The sequence below is a fragment of the Mixophyes fleayi genome, chromosome 9 (genome assembly GCF_038048845.1).
Source record: "Mixophyes fleayi isolate aMixFle1 chromosome 9, aMixFle1.hap1, whole genome shotgun sequence".
Lineage (NCBI taxonomy): Eukaryota > Metazoa > Chordata > Amphibia > Anura > Limnodynastidae > Mixophyes > Mixophyes fleayi.
This window is the reverse complement of record NC_134410.1, coordinates 114,451,998-114,474,365: the sequence shown is the minus strand read 5'-3', so window position 1 is coordinate 114,474,365 and position 22,368 is coordinate 114,451,998. Positions and strand designations below refer to the sequence as shown.

Sequence of the window (22,368 nt, the reverse complement as noted above, 5' to 3'; positions counted from 1 at the left end):
AAGTTATCATGAAACCATTTCCTACAACCATAGAAAGCAGCTATTTTATGGGCTGAACCATCAGTGTGTACCCTTAACTATAAACTAGGGGGTTTATAGTTTTTTTTTGATAATCCACATTCTCAGGACTGTACTATGGTTATAGTCCCAAAATGGCCGCCTACAGTACTGGTAGGTGAGAGGTGTACTTTCATGCTCTACTATTACAATTTTCAGGTTCCCTTTAAACCCGTACCTGGCTGAAGACTTTATGGTAATCATAGTTCACTTATTTCCTTACCCAAAGAGGCTTTGATTCATGAATGAAAAAGCAACTGCAAAAAAGTTAGAAGTTGGATAAGAAAAATTACCTGAGATCATGCACATGAAACAAAAATAAAATAAAATACATATCCGTTGTACGTGGTAAAATTCTAGACTTAAAAAGTAAACCAGACACATTCGAAAACAAAACATACTGAGGGATGGTTGTACGTCTACCCGTGGTGTGTTTCCCCTACACTACAAGGGCCACACCGCCAGAACTCACGCTGGACTTCACAAATGTCACCTGCCTCAGGGACCGCCCAATGTATTTTTGCTGTGTGCAGAGTTGGAAGTCAGTACTGACCATCCAGCCCTTGTGGTGGTCTACTGATTATAAAAGCAATGGCTCTTGATGCTTCAGTTGAAAGCAGGCAAACGTCCAACAGGCAGCTATACATACCCTACCGAAATACACCAGGGGCGAAACTACTAAATTCACATGTTTCAAATAGCAACCTATACGGCTATAAAAAAAAAAAAGCACCTTGTAAAATTCACAAATACATAAATATTAGATCAGAAACATTACAGGTTTGATATGTAACATTTTATTAAAGGTACTTGTGTTCTGTAATTCTCCATGAGCGAGTGCTGTAATCTTGAATACAGGAAGTCCGGTCTATCGCTTGCTTTCACCATGGAACACAGTCTTGGCGCAAACCTCTTCAGCTCTTTTGAGATTTGAAACTTATACGGGTGTGTGTATTGCTAGCAGCGGTCTTTAATAACAAACTTTTTTGGAGTAGTTTAGTTCTACCTGAATAATGGGGCGTGTGATGTTTAAATCTCTTAACAAAACAAAGACAAATTAAAAGGGATTGTATCCTCGAGCGTGCAGTACAGCTGTTGGATTTAATGCATACGTACAGAAAAATAAGTTTATCTTCACAAAATAACTTGTGTATAGGTTTTACTTAACATGACAGAAATATAAAAGTATAGGTGAACCATAAGTAATGTCAAAATGACAGGAGGAATAAAAATGACATAAGAGGGCACAAAAATGCAACCTGATGCAGACAGCTAAAAGGAACAGGTTAGAACAAATATGTACTACCCCCAAAGAATATCCTTTACATCTGCAGAGTATGGAAGACATCTGTACGGCAATGTAGCCAATAAAAAACAAAAAACAAAAAATCTTTGGATGACAGGATATTACAAAACAGGCACATTCCTGATGCAGAGAAAACACACAACAATAAAAAATAAATACAACTTAAATTTACAATAAAAGTTTAAAACAAAAACAAAAAAAATAAATCACAAAAAAAAAACAGCCCCAAATATAAGCCACATAAAAAAACATAACAGTAAAGAAAGTAGCACTGAAATATATGTGATTTGTATTTACCTCATCAATAAATTACAAAACAAGACTAGCTTTATAAAAACGCTCCGCTCTGACAATTTGTACATGTCTACAATTTTAGCAATGTACCCAAAATGTGGACTACTGGCCTTCAGCTTGCTCAGATTTAAATTTTAGAACCACTTCCTGTGATAAAAGTTTTAGGCTCACACTTGGGTTTCCAACCCATTGGCCGATAGAAGTTGGTTATTGTATATTATACAGAAAAAGTGACCATGGGCCTAACTCATTTATGAAAGTTAAGCAAAAGTAAGCAAGTAAGGCAAAACCATGTTGCACTGGAGGGGGAGGTAAATTTAAAATGTGGGGACAGATTTATAGTTGGGGTAGGGCATGTCCTAGATCAACTTTAAATTTCAGTGTACAAATAAGCTATCAAGTATTTGTGTGCTACATGAAAAAAAGAAAGTATTTTCCTTAGGTGCAAAATAATAAACTCATTTGCACCCCTTGCATTGCAACATGGTTTTGTCCAGAAAACTTTAGTACGAAAACTTACTCAATTTTTTGCTTAACTTTCCTTAATGAATCAGGCCTTTGTCTCCAATCCACTAGAATTAGTTCATACTATAGGCTTATGTGTAGGTGCACTATAGAAATTATTTATAAATGTTATTACTCCACATTGGGCCATTATAAGGTGATTTATTAAAAGGGCCATACAAATCACAGTCCAACAATGAAAAGCCACTAATTATTAATTAGAATTTAGACATCTTTCTGCATAGTTGGGCTAACCACACTTGACCAGATCTAGTTGGGCAATTTAGTCCTTTTTAATCTAACCTGCACTTTGTGATACCAAACTTTGTGTGTGGGATCACTGGGTGACCAGCGTTCCACCTATAATTTGTAACACACTAAGGGGTAGATTTATCCAACCTTCCAAAAATTAACAGTGGAGGTGTTGCTTACAGCAACCAATCAGATTCTAGCTATCATTTTCTAGATTGTACTAGATAAATGATAGCTAGAATCTGATTGGTTGCTATGGGCTACACCCCCACTTTGCTTTTTAGGCTTGATAAATCAAGATTTAAGAAATTTGGTTACATGGTGCACTACTAAAGTGGTCAGTGGTCTTTCATTGATCAGAGCGAGTGTCCAGGTTGCCATGTGTGCAGCAAGCTTAAGTGAACACACATTTAATGGTTTAATACAGGCAGCCCTGTTCTGAAGGCATTTTAAGTTAAGGAAGGTAAAAAAAACAAAACAAAACACATATATTTTGGTAATACTGGCATTCTAAAACACTAAAAGTGAAATGCATCTAGTGAGATAACTTTATTTCTTCCATTCCACCAATTCCTTTGCATGGCACCTCACAAAATGGCTGCCTCACAGAGATAACTAGACTTCAGTGACTGCAACAGCCTCTCGCACTGCCTGCTGGGTAAAGGCTTATTTCCTCACGACTGCACTGTTTTTTGGTGAACAATAGAAATTACATGGTTCATATCTCAGATTCAGCCCCACCCCTCCCTCTCATCTAGTGTATGACAGCAGGGCGCAGGAGATAACAGGACCCATCTCTAACATGCAAGGTGAAGGGGTCCCCATACCACAAACAAGCCACTCCCCACAGCACAACGTCGCCAGACACAGCAAACTGTGCGCCGTGAGGTAATCAGTGGTCCGCAGATGTGTTATGTTACAGCCCAAGTCCCTACATCTAGATTTTATAGCTAAAGCTACATTTTTGCAGGCAATAGGACTTTTAAAAAATTCAGCTTTAAACATTGCCACACTACTAAAAAAAACAAAACATTAAGCTTTGTTAACGGATTGCTATCACTACTTTACATTGCATTTTGTAAGGAAAAGGCAGCTTTAATGTTTAGAGCAGAGGGCACTTGGTTAATATCGTCCGTTACTTTGGCACAGTGGTCCACTTTGCATGGAATTACCAAACAGCTCAGCAGGAGGAAAGGGGGGCATTTAAAATAAGACTCTTAGGAGAACTGGGTCTTTCCGTTCCCCCGTCATGCAAAACAAGGTTATTTTTTAAAAAAAAAAATGTTAATTAGTGCAGATGGAGATGATTATAGCAAAGCAAATAAAAACAACCTAAAAATAACACTACAGGAAGAAACATTGGATGGAATTTATGCCATAGACACTAAAGCTATCTGACCGGCGAACGGCAGTCTGTGACTAACAGGAGTAGGCGGAGGCCTTCTTTCTCCGCTAGAGAGGGGATCATCCAGTATGCAGCAACGGCAACTAGTACAGACAGGCAGAATTTGTTCGGTGATCCTTGTGTCAATATCATAACCCATATCGGGTATTTAAGTGAGAGGGGGATTGAAGTCAATTAGTGCCCAGCTTGGTGCCATGCTGTATACCAGGGCTCCCTCCGACAGTGATTAGTAGAAAGAACGGATTCCCTTGACATCCTCTATATGACTGGGCAGGTCTCTCTCACACTTGTTCTTTGTCTGCTCTTGTTAACTTCTCCTTCACCTCCAGCGGCAGGGTGTTAAACAAGTCCTCCTCCACCACCAGCCCGCTCCGCTTCAGCAGGTGGCAATCTCCCAGCTCCACCGGAAGGCACTCCAGTCTGTTACCCCGCAGCTCCATCTGCGTCAGGTTGGTGAGCTCGCCCACTCGGGAAGGGAGGGACTGCAGGCCGTTGTTCCCTAGGTTGAGGGTACGCAGTTTCTTGCACTGGAAAAGCTCTGGGGGCAGGTTCTCGATCTGCGGGAGGAAGAGAACGTCAATGACTGGATCATCTTAAAGGCAAATGAGACACAGTGACTATGTAAAGAGCCATTAAAGCTTAAAATATAAACTAATGCAATAAGAAAAGTGTTCACGTACTAATGATAGATAATAGTATAATTATCTATCATATCTACCCCGTATATTGTACACTCCTTTGAGCAGGGTCATCTCTCCTCCTGTCTTCACCACTTTTAAATCTTCTCTAGCTACCTAGCCCTCCTCCTCGAGGACCCTCTTCCCCCCCCCCTGTCCCCTCTCGCTCCCTCCTCTCCCCTCTGGGAGTTTCCCTGTCATCCGTGCCCTCCCTCTTGGGCTCCATAGTATGCAGACCATCCCCTCTCCCCTCCCCCCCCACCCATAGCTGTGCTTTGAGCTCACTGAGTTACTGTGCTGTCTCACCTCGTATTGTAATTTCGTTTGTCCCTGTACGGCGCTACGGGCACCTAGTGGCGCCCTATAAATAAAAATTTATAATAATAATTATAAGTTCTTGTTGGCAAAAAAACCCATAGCACAATCAGATATTTTGTGGATGGAACCAGTACATATAAAAAAGTGCAAGTCACCAATGACTAGTGACATCACTAAGGCTCAAAGTTCCTGAAAATGACCACATAAGCTGCTCCAGATTGGCCACACAAGGAGGAGGGACGATATCCAGCCATATATCTTCCAACTGGTGACTGGTAATGTCACTGGAAGATGACCACACACGCCGATATCGGTCATCATCTAACCACATTTACCGACAGACTCGATAACAATCTAATTAATTTTGATGGGAACGCCATTTGTCATTTTTGGGCCACAATGCTGTGAGATCAGGCTACCTGCCCAATATTGGCTGTAATAGAACAGTGTGTGGTCGGCGTTAGCAATTAATAAGTCTGCAATCTTGTAAATATTTATTCAGCCCGAACAATAGCCATCTCCTCTGTGTACAGAACACTGGTAAACGTGAAGATGTTTGACCTTCCATTTCCCCTTTTATTATGTTGTTAAATAGACACTATTGTTTTCCATCTTCAGCCCATGTCTTTCATAGTTTTACTAAAAAGACTTCTAGAATATTTCAAAATAAAACAAGTTAGGATTGCCCCCCCTAGGATCACAATCTTATCTTTCTAAAGTTCCGGGAAACTTTAATATTTGTGAATGACAAGCAGATGTTACACAAAGCAACTTGCTTAATAATCGTAATATATCAATCATGCCTATCAAATTCTAATGACACTAAAGTCAAATAGGCAGGGTATAATTCAGCACGAGCGTCACAAAGTCGTCAGATGTTACATTATTTAATGGGATAACACAATTCTTTGAGCCCCTATCTTGATTTTGTTGGAGATAAAAATGTTTGTGTGTTCTGTCTTTGTGATAGAGGGTAGAGTAATCAATGCACCGGGAAATAAGTGGCAAGCTAAACATTCCAACTTAGGCTGGGTACACATTAAAGTGTATTCAGCAGATTATCGGGCCAATCACATGATAAACGACCGGTCAGCCCGATATCGCATCAGTGTGTACGCTCCAACGATGAATGATTATCATTCCAAAGCACATTGTATGGTTTAATTTGATTTTTAATCCTGACAAAAGAGGTCATTCAACGATGGAACAATGTCTTTCCAATCCTGCAGTGTGTACGCACTCACCACCGGCAGTGTCCATAGATCTCTATGGAGTGTGCAGAGTCACCATCTTTTCAGCCGATGGTTATGACAGATGAAGAGCACAGATCTGAAGGTAAATCGTGGAAAACGTGTATAGTGTGTACACAGGAATCGGCTGCTAATCGTGTTTTTTTGTTTGTTTATTTTTAATCGTTGGTAAAACTGTTAAGGATTTGGCATCAGGAGAACTTTTTTGTAGTGTCTACAGGTCTATCACAAGTCTACAACAGAGGGAACCTATAGACAACATTATCAGCCAATTAGTGACAACGCAGATACAGCAACATTTTTATGAGGACACACACTTAATAGGAGACAGGAGCGCCGGGATATAAAATGGTTAAATCATTGGCTGAAAATACAACTTCACTGCCAGCTGAGCTGCCCAATATCAGATAAATGTTCTATCCATCCGTACAAACAGCGCAGTTACAGGATCACTAAGGTGGATTTATCCTGAAGAATGAAACAGGGGCCAGGTGTGGAGGGCAGCTGGGGAGACGCTGAGACAAGAACAGCAAAGGAAGGAATGGGTTAAGTGGGAGGGTCCAGGATGAATTGGTAGACCAGAGCAGAGGGAGAGATCGGTGGGGAGCACAGCATGGCCGAGCAACCAGGCAGTGGTGAATTGCAATGGTGGTGGTATGTTCAAAATTCACCCACAGCACCAGAATCTGGTACACGCGCATGATGCAATTTTGTGGCGTCATGCATGTTATGTGCAATAAATCTCGTTGGGATATGTTGCAATTTGCCTTTAAAAGAAATATAATTGAAGGGAACCGAATTCCAAAGCATGCAAGCTGCACAGCAAATGAGAAGGGCTATCCCCATCATAAAATACAACGCTAGGAATCATATGGCATGATCATCTATTTATATAGCGCCACTAATTCCGCAGCGCTGTACAGAGAACTCATTCACATCAGTCCCTGCCCCATTACATAGTTGATGATGTTGAAAAAAGACACCAGTCCATCAAGTTCAACCTATTTTGGATCTCCTGCGATCCTGCACTTATATTTGTAATTAATCCAGAGTAGGCAACCGCCCATCTGTTTCAATTTTGAAAATCCCCCCCAGACTCAATATTGCAATCCAATTTTTACCCTATATCCACTACTATCCTTTATTTTAAATTAACGGTCGTATCCCTGGATACACCTTTCCGCTAAAAATTTGTCTAACCCTTTCTTAAACATATCTATTGAATCTGCCATCACAACCTTCCCTGGCAATGAATTCCATATCTTGACTGCCCTTACTGTAAAGAACCCCTTCCTTTGCTGGTTGTGAAATTTCCTCTCCTCTAACCTTAGGGGATGACCACGTGTCCTGTGTATGGTCCTTGGGGTAAAAAGTTCCCATGAAAGCTCTCTGTATTGACCCCTAATGTATTTGTACATAGTAATCATATCTCCCCTTAGACGCCTCTTTTCTAAAGTAAACATGCCTAAACTGGCTAACCTTTCCTCATAACTTAATGACTCCATACCCTTTATCAATTTTGTCGCCCTTCTCTGAACCCTTTCTAGTTCCAAATTATCTTTTTTATAGAGTGGTGCCCAGAACTGTACTGCATATTCAAGATGAGGTCTTACCAATGATTTATACAGTGGCAAAATTACACTGTCTTCCCTTGCATCTATGCCCCTTTTTATGCATGCCAATACTTTGTTTGCCCTTGCAGCTGCTGCTTGACATTGAGCACTATTGCTAAGTCTACTGTCTACGAGCACTCCCAAATCCTTTTCCATTATAGATTCTCCCAAATTAATTCCATTTAATGGTACTTACAATCTAAATCCCCTAACACACAGACCGAGAGAGACCAAGGGCAATTTAATAGAAGCCAATTAACCTACCAGTATGTTTTTGGAGTGTGGGAGGAAACCGGAGCACCCAGAGGAAACCCACGCAAACACGGGGAGAACATACAAACTCCACACAGATAAGGCCATGGTAATTACCTGCTGTAAAGGGTTTATATACGTGGATGTTACAAAACACCACCCAAAACCTTGTGCTTTGAAAGCTCTGTTAAAAGTGGGGACAAAATTTCCCCTGCAGCACAGTGTAACATGTACTTAATGAGTACTTATAGAGCTCCATTGTATTGTGCCAAGTGTTCATGCTTAAGCATATCTCCAAACTGTCCCAATTTTGTCGGGATAGTGTAGATTCACTGACAGTGAGAGGGGTGGGGTTTAAAAGTGGGCGTGTGCAGATGGGGGCATCATCATCATCCTCATCATTTATTTATATAGCGCCAACATATTCCGTAGCGCTTTACAATTGGGAACAAACGTAATAAACTAATAAACAAACTGGGTAAAACAGACAAAGAGGTGAGAAGGCCCTGCTCGCAAGCTTACAATCTATGGGACAATGGGAGATTGACACATGAGGTTAAGTATACATTTTGCATCTTGGCCCAGCCAGACTGCAAAGGTAAGGTGACTCATAAGCTAAATGATCCTGTCACACAACAATGTTGGTCCGGGGGTAGTTGTCTTCTGTGAAATTGTGTAACAGGCTAAAGGTAGTGAGGTTAAGATGGTGGTTGAGGAATATTATAAGCTTGTCTGAATAGGTAGGTTTTCAGAGAACGCTTGAAAGTTTGTAGAACAGAGGAGAGTCTTATTGTGCGAGGGAGAGAGTTCCATAGAGTGGGTGCAGCCCGAAAAAAGTCCTGTAACCGGGAATGGGAGGATGTAATGAGGGTGGATGAGAGACGCAGATCTTTTGCAGAACGGAGTTGCCGAGTTGGGAGATATTTTGAGACAAGAGAGGAGATGTATGTTGGTGCAGCTTTGTTGATGGCCTTGTAGGTTAGTAAAAGTATTTTATATTGGATTCGGTAGAAGACAGGCAGCCAGTGTAGAGACATACAGAGTGATTCAACAGAGGAATAGCTATTTGCAAGGAAAATCAGTCTTGCCGAAGCATGCAAAATAGATTTTAGGGGTTTGAGTCTGTTTTTGGGAAGACCAGTAAGGAGGGAATTGCAATAGTCAATGCGGGAGATGATTAGTGCATGAATTAAGGTTTTAGCAGTGTCTTGTGTGAGATATGTGCGGATTCTGGAAATGTTCTTTAGATGTATGTAACATGATTTAGATATAGTCAATGTGGGGAACAAAGGATAGGCGTGAATCAAGGATTACACCTAGGCAGCGAGCTTGTGGGGTGGGATTTATGGTCATGTTATCAACAGAGATAGAAATGTTAGGTATGCTCTTGTTGGCGTGTGGGAATATTATTAACTCTGTTTTAGAAAGATTAAGTTTGAGTTGACGAGAGGACATCCAAGATGATATGGCAGAAAGACAGTCAGTTACACGGGACAACACAGATGTCGAGATATCAGGAGAGGATAGATAGATTTGGGTATCATCCGCATAGAGATGATACTGAAAGCCAAAGGAACTTATTAGATTTCCAAGAGAAGCGGTATAGATAGAGAACAGCAGAGGACCTAGCACCGAGCCTTGTGGTACTCCAACTGATAGGGGAAGCGGAGCAGAGGTGGCTCCAGAGAAATTAACAGTGAAAGAGCGATTAGAGAGGTAAGATGAGAACCAGGATAGAACTGTGTCTTGAAGACCTAGGGATTGCAGCGTTTGTATGAGAAGAGAGTGGTCAACGGTGTCAAATGCAGCCGAGAGATCAAGGAGAATTAGGAGAGAGTAATGGCGTTCAGTCTTAGCAGTGATCAGATCATTAACAACCTTGGTCAGCGCAGTCTCTGTGGAGTGTTGAGAACGAAAGCCAGACTGAAGAGGATCCAACAGGTTGTTTGCGGAAAGAAAGCGTGTGAGGCGAGTGTAGGCAAGTCTCTCTAGAAGCTTGGAGGGGCAAGGGAGCTGAGAGATGGGACGGTAATTTGATAGAGAGTTTGGGTCGGAATCTTGTTTTTTTAGAATAGGAGTAATCACTGCATGCTTGTATAGTGATGGAAAGATGCCAGTAGAGAGCGAGAGATTACAGATTTGAGTTAGAGGTGAAATGAGCACAGAAGACAGGGATCTACCAATTTGCGAGGAAATAGGATCAAGAGGACAGGAGGTAGAGTAGGAAGATAAGAAGAGCGTAGAAATTTCCTCTTCATTTGTGGGGTCAAATGAAGAAAGGGTGTCAGAGGGTAGTGGGAAGGAAATGAGCTGATGGCTTGTTGAGGAAGAGGATACCATTTCTAGTCTGATCTTGTCAATCTTGTCCTTGAAGTAGGAAGCAAGATCCTGAGCACTGATAGTAGATGGAGGGTTCGGGGTGGGAGGATTGAGAAGATGATTAAATGTATTGAAAAGGCGTTTGGGGTTAGAAGCCTGAGCATAGATAAGAGATTGAAAGTATGTTTGTTTTGCAGTGTCCAGAGCATTTCGATAGGAGTGGTAGACAGAAGTATATGTGAAGAAGTCATTAGAGTTTCGAGATTTACGCCAGTGACGTTCTGCTTTAAGGGACAGTTTTTGAAGATTTCGTGTTGCTTTGGTGTGCCACGGTTGACATCGAAGTCGACGTGTAGTATGAAGTTTTTTTTCCTGAACTTGCATGACAATGTTGGGAAGCTTAAGCAACCTTGAAAACCTTGACTCAAAACAAGAGTGTGTGTGTGTGTTTGTGTAATAAATATGTTAATGTTGTTTACCACGCTTTAGAAATGTGTGTTGAACTTGCAATATTAACTCCTGTGTGTTAGAGCAGAACAAACCTATTCCAAAGGATATGTTCTAATATAGTAATAAATATGTAAGAAACTTAAAATATCCCTGTGGTTCCAGCTACTACCCTGCATTTAGAACAGAATGCATCACAGTTTATTGGAATATATGAAAAACATATGTTTGATCAATATCTAGAGAACCGCAGAGACTCATTTTTACAGAAAATTCCTGGACATCAGTCAGGCTTGTCCACTGCGGCTTCCTGATGAGTAACAAAAATTGAACAAGGTTAATCAATTATTAAAACGCCTTTTACAGAAAATCCTCCAGCTCATAACAGTCATACAAGGGTTTTGTTGCTTTGCAGTGATCTATTAACATTTACTTTTTTTTTTTTTTACCACTTAATGACCAAAAGTTTAATTTAATTTCAGTGATTTAGCTCGGTGTTAGCTGAATAGAGAAGAACTATTTGTTTCATTTATCAGTCCTGAAATGTATTTACCAGATTGTCCCATTTAAATACCCTATATATCTATATGGTATATCTAAGGTCTAGGACAGTGTTGGCTAACCTGTGACACTCCAGGTGTTGTGAAACTACAAGTCCCAGCATACCCTTTCAGCAATAAGCTGCTATAATATGGCAAAGCATGCTGGGACTTGTAGTTTCACAACACCTGGAGTGTCACAGGTTAGCCAACACTGGTCTAGGATCTAGTAGAGTGTGGTTGTATATGATTTTTTTTTTCCTTTAAACTATAATGTGCTATAGTCTAATGCAGGCCTGGCCAACCTGTGGTCATCCAGCTGTTGTGAAACTACAAGTCCCAGAATGCCTGGCTGGCTACCTACTGGCAAAGCATGCTGGGACTTGTAGTTTCACAACACCTGGAGAGCCACAGAGGTGAGCCAGGCCTGCTCGAATGCCCTAGCATACTCTGTGATAAATGCTGCAAGTGGAACATTTTACAGTCAGCACCCAGAAGTAGAACAGTGGAGTAGATTTACTCCCAAAAAAAGGAAAAGTGAAGGTGTTGCCCATAGTAACCAATCAGATTCTAGTTTTTATTTATCTAGCACACTCTACAAACTAATAGCTAGAATCTGATTGGTTTCCATGGGCAACACTTACACTTCTAAAAAGCAGAAGTTTGAATAAATTTACCCCAGTAAATTGTGAGCTGAGGGTAAGATGGAAAAGAAACCCCAGAAATCAAATAAAACGTCTAAGCAGAGATCCCCTTTAAAGTTGCCAACAGCTATGCATAAAAATCAGCAAAAGTCAGTGATTTTTTTCAGAATCAGAGCAACATAAAGAGATCTGTTCTGAAACCCAACACACGATGTGACAATTCAACCTATACGTAAAGACGGTTTGGTTTTTCCAAAGAAGGACAGCAAATATAATTATAATTATGATCTGGACCCTATTAAAAAAAGATTACGGATAGAATTCCAGAACCCTGTATTGTGATCTTTCCCTGCTATAAAGATTCTTAAATAATGTTAACTGAAAATACATTACCACATTTTTACCATCACGAAGGTCAATTTTAAGAAGTGGACATGGCTAATTTAACAGCAAAACTAAGAAGATTGCAAGAGTCAAAATTAAACAGGCTATATTTTATTTTACTGTTGTATTTAATATAAATATTAAAGGATAACTATACTGTACTTTTTTTTTGGTTATAGATCATAGATGTCAGCACTGACAGATCTCTGGAAAGAAGCCATTACAGCTGCTGGCTCAGACACCATGGGCGAGATTCAATTGCCGGCGACATGGCGCGTGGACAGCGCTCCGTGCACCTTGCCGGCAATTATGGTAGAAGTCTCCACTCATTTTCCCTCGCACCTCTCCGCCATGAAGTGTCTCGCAGACATTTGAGACACTTCGCGGCTAATTATCTCCCCCCATAAGTTGCTTTTTTTAATAATTTTTTAGGCCTGTAAATAAAATGATCAATTTAGTCACTGCCACAATATATTTCAGTTAAGACTTCATTATAGTTCCCCCTTCAAAGGGGTTCTCCACTCATGTTTTACTCAATATATAGTGTGTGGGGAACTTCGTGTAAACAAAGATATACACATAACCTTATTGAATCTGTCTTCAGTATCTTTCCAGCTACTTATTTTTCTCATCCTCCAATCACGGTGGAGAAACACGATAAGTTCCGGCCAGCAAACGAGCAATAATTTAGAGTCACGTTAAGGCGTCTCCTAGTTACCAGGTTTGAAAGTGAATGCAAAATAGCGCCACTTTCAGTTATATAAGATTATGTGCCCATAAAACACCAATATGTAATGGTGTGGGTTATATAAATAAAAAACCTGTTTAAATTGATAACCAAAAAACATTGCTTAATTATCAATGTAGCTTCCATGGTTAGAGATCTGTAAAATCTTAGTAATGTACAAAGATATCAATAATAATTGTGAAGGGAAGATACTCACGTGGTTAGCAGTAACAGAGAAATATTGCAGATTCTGCAGTTGCCCAATATCCGGTGGGATGCCACTTAGGGTATTGTGGCTCAGGTCCAGATGCCGGAGCTTTCGACAGAAGAACAGCTGCGTTGGTATTTTATCTATCTTGTTGCGGTTAAGGTAAAGTCGCTCAAGGTTTGCCAGATTGCCAATCTGAATGGGTATATAGGCAATATGGTTGTACCAGAGCTTCAGGCAGGTCAGTCTATGCAGGTGCTGGAAGCTGATGATCTCCTCAATGGTCTTCAAATTGTTGTCCTTCAAATCTATTTCCTGAAGGTTGTGGAGGCTGAAAATGGAGTGAGGGATCCTCTCCAAGTCGCAGCGGACCAGCTCCAGCTCGGTTAGGTTCACCATTTTCTTAAGACTGTTGAGCACCATCAACTTGGTGCCCTCATTGTTGACCGAAAGCTTCTGTAGATGGACACCTACGTCAGTCACCACCTGGGGCAGTTTAGTAAGGTTACTCTTCAATCTCAAGACTTTCAGCCTCTTTAGTTCTCGGAGTCCGTCAATGACTATGTACCTATTATTTTCAGCACTCAAGTTACCAGTCAAGTGCAGCTCCTCAAGAGTCTTCAAGCTATAGATCCACAATGGAATCTCCTTGATATCTGTAAATTTGATGTGTAACGATTTCAGATTCTCTCGGAGAAAGGCCAGAGCTGGAGCCTCAATTTTCGCTGCTGTGTGGTAAAGCCAGAGCTCTTTTAAGCCAGTGAGCTGGGCAATACTAGGAGGGATGGTGACATCTGGTATGAGTTCTAGTTTCAGCACCTCCAGCTCTACAAGGTCAAAGACGGTGTCAGGTATCCCGCTTAGCATGAACAGATGCAGCTCAAGTTTGTCCTGAGAGTTCTTGGTGATTCGTTGGCGTAGCTTGTCCAATGTCCACTCGTGATTGAGGTTAAGTTGTCTCAACTTGTTCTCGCTAACTTCTGACAAAAAGACGGCAAAGCGCTTGGAATACAGTGGATCGTACTGGTCTATAAGATGTAGCATGAAGGCAAAGTCGTTCTTGACATCTGGGATGTCACTATAGCTGCTTTCCTCTCGGATGGACTCGAAGGAATATTTCTTAAGGGACCGTCTCAGCATCCACCAGAGGGTGTACACACAGACCAAGCCATAAAAGCCCACCAGGCTGATGTAGAAAGAAGCCAAGATTTTGAAAAGGGTGGCTAGCGGATGGGCACAGCGATACATTCGATAGCCGGTGAGGCTTTCAATGTCCACCTTACAGTCCACGTCAAAGGTGATGCTGCTGACATAATACACAGTGTAGCAGAGAATCAGAATAAACTTAATTACTTTGATAATTGTTTGTCGCATGTACAGTCTGTATACTATATCGCCTTCTTCCACGTGCGTCCTGAACTTTTTAACCTTCTCGAACAAGGCTTTCGCCTGCTCGCCTTCCTTTTTATCAAGCACTCCAGTCTCTGATCTGTCAACGATACCCTGTTCCACCCTGGACTTGCTCCTCTGGAGCATGGGCACGGTGGCTTCAACATCTTCGCTAGCCGTAGAAGACTTTTTGTCCACTGAGCCATTCATCTTTCCCCCGGTAGGTTTGGGATCACTCTCCTCCACTACAGTTTCGGACAGGGCCCGAGTAGTCCAAGGCGAGTCAAAGCACTTGAGCAGTATCGAGACAAAATGCTCCAACTTGGAGCTGGTACGGGGGAACTTGAACCAAAAGTTGCTGCACGCCAGGAAGATCAAAGTGTGCAACAATACAAGGTAAGGAAAATACTTTGCAAACCAGTGCAGACGGTTCTCATAACAAACCGCATCAACGTAGTTGTACTGATGTCTATCCAAGTCATATTTTATTCCTGTGGGTCCCAATCCAGCAGGAGGCACCAAGCTAGTGTTGGCGTATTCTGTTTCTACGGATGTCCAGGCCCGGTAAGAATCATTGCAGCTGTCGTGAGTGACCCATTTGCAAGGAAGACAGATCATCTTATCCTGGGTGACCTGTAGGGTGCCTCCAAACACAGCGATCATAAGCATGACGATGGAGATGTAGTCCGTGAAGACATCCCACCAGGGCTTAAGGATACGGTAAGCTGGCTGCGTGTCAGCAAAATACCGAAGTTCTGTCACAGGAATCATGGCTCACCTGGAAACAAGCAAACAGAACAGGTTTCAATACAGCGCCGAATCCCAGAGCATACGCTTGTCTATTTATATCAGCAATGCCAAAGGTAAGGACAGCCATACAGAGACGAGAGAAGACAGGACTAAAGGGAATTAAAATTAGTACAGGAAATACATACCTCCAATTTAACTTTAGATAAGCGAATAAGAAAATGCAGCATATTTCTAGAATACCCCTTCTGGGGGACAAGATTACTTCCACCAGGATTTGCTTTCAGTGTCCCACAACCAGGACTGGAAAACAAACACCTAAGAGACCTTGGCTTCGTAAACAGTGAGCCAGAGCCTGAATATAACACTCCAATTCACTGCAGCCCTTTGTCAAGAGTACGGAACTGGGGTCATTAAAACCCAAACACAACAGACATTTTATGCCACAAAATAATAAAATTATATAAACAGCTGCTTAGAAGATATCATTGACAGGAAACCACACACTGGGGCTGGGAATAACATGTCTACTATCAAGGGACTGTCTGTTCTACTCTTAACCTCTACATGACTGAAGTCTGCATTAGGAGAATACTAGTTTAAAAAGAAACGCAGCAGTCTTAGGAAGCCTAGGGCCTGTCAGGTGTTGAGGAACTACAAGTTCCAGCATGCCTTGCTAGTCTGTCAGGATCTGCTCAGTTCCTCAACAGCTGGAGAGCTGCAAGCTGCTGTACACAAATGATAAATGCTGGTGGGAAATGTGTAACGTAAAACCCTTTAAAGATTAGTTATACTGGTTAATTAAGCCCTGGGGGGGCTATTAAATTGTGCTCAGTGTGTCCTTTTCAAGATGTACTTGTTCTATAGATGTAAAAGAATCTCAGGAAATTGCCGGGGTCGGGTTAATAAACAGACTTCCCACACACCACTGGTATGCAGGCGGAATAACTCCATTAGGAGAGGCGCAGAAGGTCACCTTTCAGAAGACCAAGCCACTAACTGCAAAAATAGCACAAACATCCTTCATAACAAAATTTACAAGCATCACCCATAAACCAGCCTGGCTGCAGGGACCATTCTGATGCTAAGACTGTACGCTGCTACCTAATTCTGGTGTCATAGCAGTCCAGGGCATAATATTTCTGCAGTATTGCAGTATTGATATATTGGTGTTCCAAAAATAGCCAAGACATTTAAAAAGAACTACATTATTTCACGTTAGTCGTAGGGGGGGTAGAACCTGAATAAGAGTTGTGGCTAAGCAGCTTAAAGTTATGTACACACTTGAGCTTTGGCACGTGCTCCCACACTTAAAATTGGAATACTGAAACAGACAACGGACTATGAACATTTTATTTTGGAGCTCATGGTCTGTCATATTTTAATTCTCCGTCAGGGATCCATTTTACATAGGGATCCCCTAATATAATCTCCATTACTTCGCCATGGAGTACACAGGTGACAAACACCGGTCTCTGTGCCCATGAAGTGGAACTAAATTAAAAATAATGGACATGTGTTAAAGTTTCTAGCCTTGCAAGGGTTAATATTTGCTGGCTTACATCAGTCAAGGCTTTGCTGAACTCTGCTGTATATATTATGAACAAGGAAAAGACTATGATAAAATGCTCTGCTTCAATTACCTTATATGGGAGCTACTCAGGAAAAACAAGTGATACTAATGTCATGAGTAATTAGCTATTCTGCCAACAAGACACTTCAATCTTACTGTACCACTGGGTTCAATTGTTGCTACATTAGTGCAATCTTGTAATGATGCGCCACTTATATCAAATACACGTATAACAGCTGAACCCTATTAAATGCAATAGTCTATGATGGAGCTTGGGGGCACGTGCGAAACCTGTCTACATTGCTGCATGCTTAGATGACAGAGTATAGAAATGACAAGGGGGTAACATAGCAGAGAGCTAGCATAATAAACAGTGTGAGCTCAGCTAGCTTTGACATGAAGCAGATTTTGTTCTGTCACAGTACTCCGGCTGGTCAACATTTCAAGACTTCACTCCGATTTTGCGAGCCACCGAACATGCCATACTAGGTGATCCAATCTGAACACGCCAAGGTAGAGTTTGGGAAACGTGGTTCTGCCTTTACATGTGCTGAGTGTAAGCTCTTCTGTGCTGCCCTTCAATACTTACGCCAACCCGTGCCACTCTACAACGCTCTAATAGGCCAAGAGTGAAGTAAAACAATTCTCATGTAACTAAACTGAAGATAATTAGGCGAGCTAACAGGAGAACAATCACCTGAGGGCAAGATAATTCACGCACAATAAAAGTATCTTTGTTTAGAGACAAAAGAAAGGGCTCTCTCAAACAAGGCCCCCCTCCATCCACCTAAAATAGGTTACTGTATACAAGTAAACAACTCTTCTATTGTAATGTTTTATTTTTTTCACTTGCACCGTTTACTTAAAAACAAAACTCTGCTTAGGCTCTGCCAAGGTCAAAAAGTTCCTATTTAGGACAGAGAGCTGAGTTTTCATATGGTCTATAAAGATAGTTACAGGCCATATATAAACTCCCATTGGGTAACCACAAACAATGAACCTAAAACCTGTCCTCTCTCTCAACAGCCAAGAAAATAAAAGCCGACAAAACAAATAAAAAAAAAACAACATACACAGTGCAGCCTCTATAATGCGTCATTTAGCAGCTAGTATAGACCATGAACAAAAGAGCTTTATAACATATGAAAGTCTACCTCTCACATACATGGCGGAGTAAGCTTCCGTTGCAGAACTGGTATTGAGCATAAGAGACATTTCACAAGACAGTGAGCAGGGTAAACAGAGAGGAGTTGAACATCCACACTATTTTTCCACATTTTAGGACAACTTTGTTAAGTGCAGTAAGAGATAAAAAAAAAAAAAAATCTATATTTCATGACAGCTACAAACAGTAAAATAAAGGCTGTTTGTAGGAGCCCAACTTTATTTAAATTGTTTTAAATAAAACCCAAAAACTTCTCTGGTGTACGTTATCAACTCAATCTCCATCTATAACACTTCCTTTCTATATTGAAGGTAGACTTACAGGGCTTTATAACAAGCCCTCACTTACCACCGAGTATGTTCTCTGCATAAAAGAGCAATGAGATGCATTTATTCCATAATGTGTCACTCTTGCTATAATGCCAGTATTGTTCAGTGTTGTGAGCTGGCGATATGAAAAGTGAGCTTTGTACCATCATTCATATGTACAAGCTCAATGAAAAGAAACACACAATCCATGTTCACATCTACGGGGGAGACTAAAATGTCGCAGTAGCATCACACGGTGTGTTACCGGGTGACGGAATTTTTTTTTTGCTCATTTTGTTTGCTTGCACCTCATTAGGGCAGATTCAATTCGGCACAAGGTAACGAGATGTGTCCCCAGAATAGACCGTGGAGATACATCGCGGCAGAGTTTTTGCAGAAATCTCCGTTCATGTTCCCCCTGGTCCCATAGAGGTGCGCAGATAAATTAGCGGATATTTCTTACCGTAATAGCCGGCAATATGCGCAACGGAACATCGAGGCGATTTTCAGCGGCACCTCGCCCCATAGAAGTGCGAGCAAATATGAGCAAAGTTTTCAATAGCATAATCTACAGTAATGTGTACATAACTGAATCTCCCCCAATGACTTTGAACAATGGATATGTGCTTAGATGAACTATCCATGACTCCACTTAGGTGAATGAATGGAATTATAAGCTCTAATGCAACCAAACAAGAACATATCGCCTTCTAAAATATGCATATGCTACAAAACATTATAAAGTCATATTAGAAGAATAAAAGAATAATTTACATTATATGAAAATGATGAGAATGTTAAGCTATGACCAATCAACTTTATTGTTATCATTACAATATAATTAGAAAGAATTGGATTTCAAGCTTCAAACCAGAACACTATGATTTGTCCTCCAAAGAGATTTACTTTTTAAAAGTGACTGTAAATAAACAACTTGCCTATCCCATGTATCCACCCACCAGCACCATATTGTTGCTGAAACAAACTTGCCCATTAACACAAGACTACTGATCCCACCACAGGGCACCCCGATATATTTATATTTCTGTTGAGAAAGAGATAGCTCTCCACAGCTAGCGCATCTTTTCTCAGCATCCCTAATAGTAATATTTATGTCATGATTTTGTCAACCGGGCAGCACGGTGGCTTAGTGGTTAGCACTTCTGCCTCACAGCACTGGGGTCATGAGTTCGATTCCCGACCTTGACCTTATCTGTGAGGAGTTTGTATGTTCTCCCGTGTTTGCGTGGGTTTCCTCCAGGTGTTCCAGTTTCCTCCCACACTCCAAAAACATACTGGTAGGTTAATTGGCTGCTATTAAATTGCCCTTAGTCTCTCTCGGTCTGTGTGTGTAACTGGAGACATCTATTTTGTGGGCTAAATCAATATGCAACCTATCAATTTGCTAGGAACCAGCAACAGTACTAGGGCATGGCCTGACTATTAAGCTTATTTAAAGATAATGACATGATCCTGACAAAAACTAAGGCAGCAATTTTCATTCACCGGAGTTAAACATTAGCAGTAATTTGAAGATGTGTGCACTGGATATTTTTGGCAAACATACAAGTATAACTCTATACTGGCATTGGGCGGTGGAGAAGGTGTGGTATCAAACCGTCCACTGCTGAGTCAGCTGGAAGTACACAACACCAGTCTGGTCAGAAATAAACCACTGTAAGGAGAGAACCACAACCGGTGCTCAGATTGCAGACACGTGATAAGTCAAATGGATGCATAGCTTGCTGCTTCCATCAATGTACCCTACGGCTTACCTTGGGATAGAGACAATGCTATCTGTACTCAGACCGGGTGTGAAATAACAGGCATAAAGTCTTAATGATACAGCAATATTCACAGGTCCTTAACTCCATGGGAGCAGCTATACCTTTAAAAAGATGGAAAAAAGAATGTATTCAATATGTCAAACCAATATAACACAGTACAAGGTATTCCTGTAAATATACATCGCAATATAGAAGCGGTAACTAATCTGGTCCTAGGTTTTGGATACCTTAGAAAACTATTGATTTGCTGTTCTATATTATTTTCATTGAGTTCCACACACACAAAAAAAAAAAGACACGAACTGTGATTAGCCACTTCTACAACACTAGGAAGCAAATAAAGGGGGGCATGGGTTTTATCTAATAGAAATAAGGGCACCATAGTTAGTCACCCTCCCATCAGAAACAATCTGGTGCATTATTATAGGAGGCTGGTGCAGAACCTACTGTCAGCCACACTCTGCAATAAGTGAATAAAGGTGTGCGACATGATGTGTCTCTATATATAATCATCACTATGAACAGATTATACCCATACACTGGCATCACTGCCCTATACTATAAAAGTATAAAGTGATGGATACACACACACATATATATATATATATATATATACACACACACAAATATATGTTATATCACTCCCCTTATAACTGTCCTATACTACAGAAGTATACTGTGATAGATATACATATATGTTGTATCACCCCCTTATGACTGTCATATACTATAGAAGTATACTGTGATATATATACATCTATGTTATATCACCCCCCCCTTATGACTGTCCTATACTACATTAGTATACTGTGATATATATACATATATATCACCACACTTATTACTGCTCTGCTCAGTATACACCCTGATGACATCCTCCCTCTGCCCTCACCTGATATCCCGGGGTATCGCCGGTTCTCTGCCCCTGGCTGCTGCACTCCACATTCCCACCCCGGAAGTGACGCCTGATCCCGGGAGCAGCCCGGTATCCCGGGGGGCTGGGTTTGGGAGCCGGTATCCGGCAGGCGGGGGCGGATCGCGTGTCTCTGGGACAAACACATTTAGAGGGCGGGGCAACATGAGGCGCCGGCCGCCATCTTTGTCCCTGGCAAGTAAGCGCCCTTGTACCTCAGTGTCGTCCTAACGGGGAGAACTAAGGAATCTTACATGACGTGGTCCTAGGACGGGGAGCTATTGGTGATATAGTACGTATTCTCCAATTTCCGTATTATAGTTCTGTAGGAGAGGTGTAGCCCCTATGGGAGTGGGAGTAACATGTGGCGCAGATTCCGGGAGACTACGTGCACAGGTGAGCCTTTACCTGTGGGCCTATATCGGCCACCAGCAGGGGGCGCTGTGTCCAGGTACGTTCCGGTACTGTGCAGGTTGCGTTTCGTAGTAGTGGACGAGGCTTGTCCTGTAGTTACATACAGGCCACCGGCAGGAGGCGCTGTGTCCAGGTACGTTCCGGTACTGTGCAGGTTGCGTTTCGTAGTAGTGGACGAGGCTTGTCCTGTAGTTACATATAGGCCACCAGCAGGAGGCGCTGTGTCCAGGTACGTCCCGTTCTAGTTATGCTGCATAGTTGCCTAAATTTAGCCAACAAAGTTATATAAAAAGTCTGACAAGTTTTTGATAGATATAATACTAATAATTAATATTAAATTCCAAGAACACTGTCTAGGGGCTGGGGTGCATTATAGTCCTTTAGTGGGCTACCTGCATTCCCCAGTACAAGCCAGCCCCTGACATTGGTAGGCTAGATAATGCACAAGGGCCGCACAGTACCATTAATGTCAGTTACAACAATATCAAAGAAAGAGGCACCTATCTGTAATCACATCAGCAGGTATTTTAAACAAGTGTTACAAGTTATAGCTAACTAATTTGACAATCGTGCAGGAAGGAGCTGGGGGCCACAGTTGAAGTCCTGTCTGTTGCCTCTCATTGTTTTAGAAGAAACTATGAATATTGTTAACAAATGGGTGTTTTTTTTTCTGGGAAGGCCGAGCATTGCTGTACAGATGCATGTTCTGTAATGTTACATTATGATTTGTCTGTCGGTTGGTATACTTTGGTCTACTTTTTCTAAATATATTACTCGGTTCATAGTAATTGTGCAGGCGCCATTCTAACTCCATAGCGCCAAGCCACTTTACCGCCTGAACTGCTGTTTCAAATCTCCTGCTTAGCCTGGCTCGTC

The 22,368-nt window shown here is 41.5% G+C and overlaps 2 protein-coding genes across 3 annotated transcripts in view; both read right to left on the bottom strand.

Annotated features, from left to right (window-relative positions):
- PHYHD1 (phytanoyl-CoA dioxygenase domain containing 1) overlaps positions 1-22,368 on the bottom strand; it is a 276,211-nt gene that overhangs the window by 27,411 nt on the left and 226,432 nt on the right. The gene's annotated exons all lie outside the window — the stretch shown is intronic.
- LRRC8A (leucine rich repeat containing 8 VRAC subunit A) lies at positions 832-21,244 on the bottom strand. Of its 2 annotated transcripts, XM_075185026.1 has the most exons (4): positions 21,058-21,244; positions 20,154-20,266; positions 13,206-15,363; positions 832-4,375 (listed from the first exon to the last, which is right to left on the bottom strand). In XM_075185026.1, exons 3-4 carry the CDS (start codon positions 15,354-15,356, stop codon positions 4,100-4,102), a joined length of 2,427 nt encoding a protein of 808 aa, XP_075041127.1. In that variant the 5' UTR covers positions 15,357-15,363; positions 20,154-20,266; positions 21,058-21,244; the 3' UTR covers positions 832-4,099. The 2 variants fall into 2 exon arrangements, with proteins under 2 accessions (XP_075041127.1, XP_075041129.1); XM_075185028.1 differs by lacking the exons at positions 20,154-20,266; positions 21,058-21,244 and adding an exon at positions 15,521-15,744.

Excerpts from the sequence above, each read along its gene's own strand:
- LRRC8A (XM_075185026.1), bottom strand. The coding sequence starts at position 15,356 with ATGATTCCTGTGACAGAACTTCGGTATTTTGCTGACACGCAGCCAGCT. Across the intron at positions 4,376-13,205 it reads TCTCTGTTACTGCTAACCAC|ATCGAGAACCTGCCCCCAGA; the intron begins GTGAGTATCTTC and ends TTCCTCCCGCAG.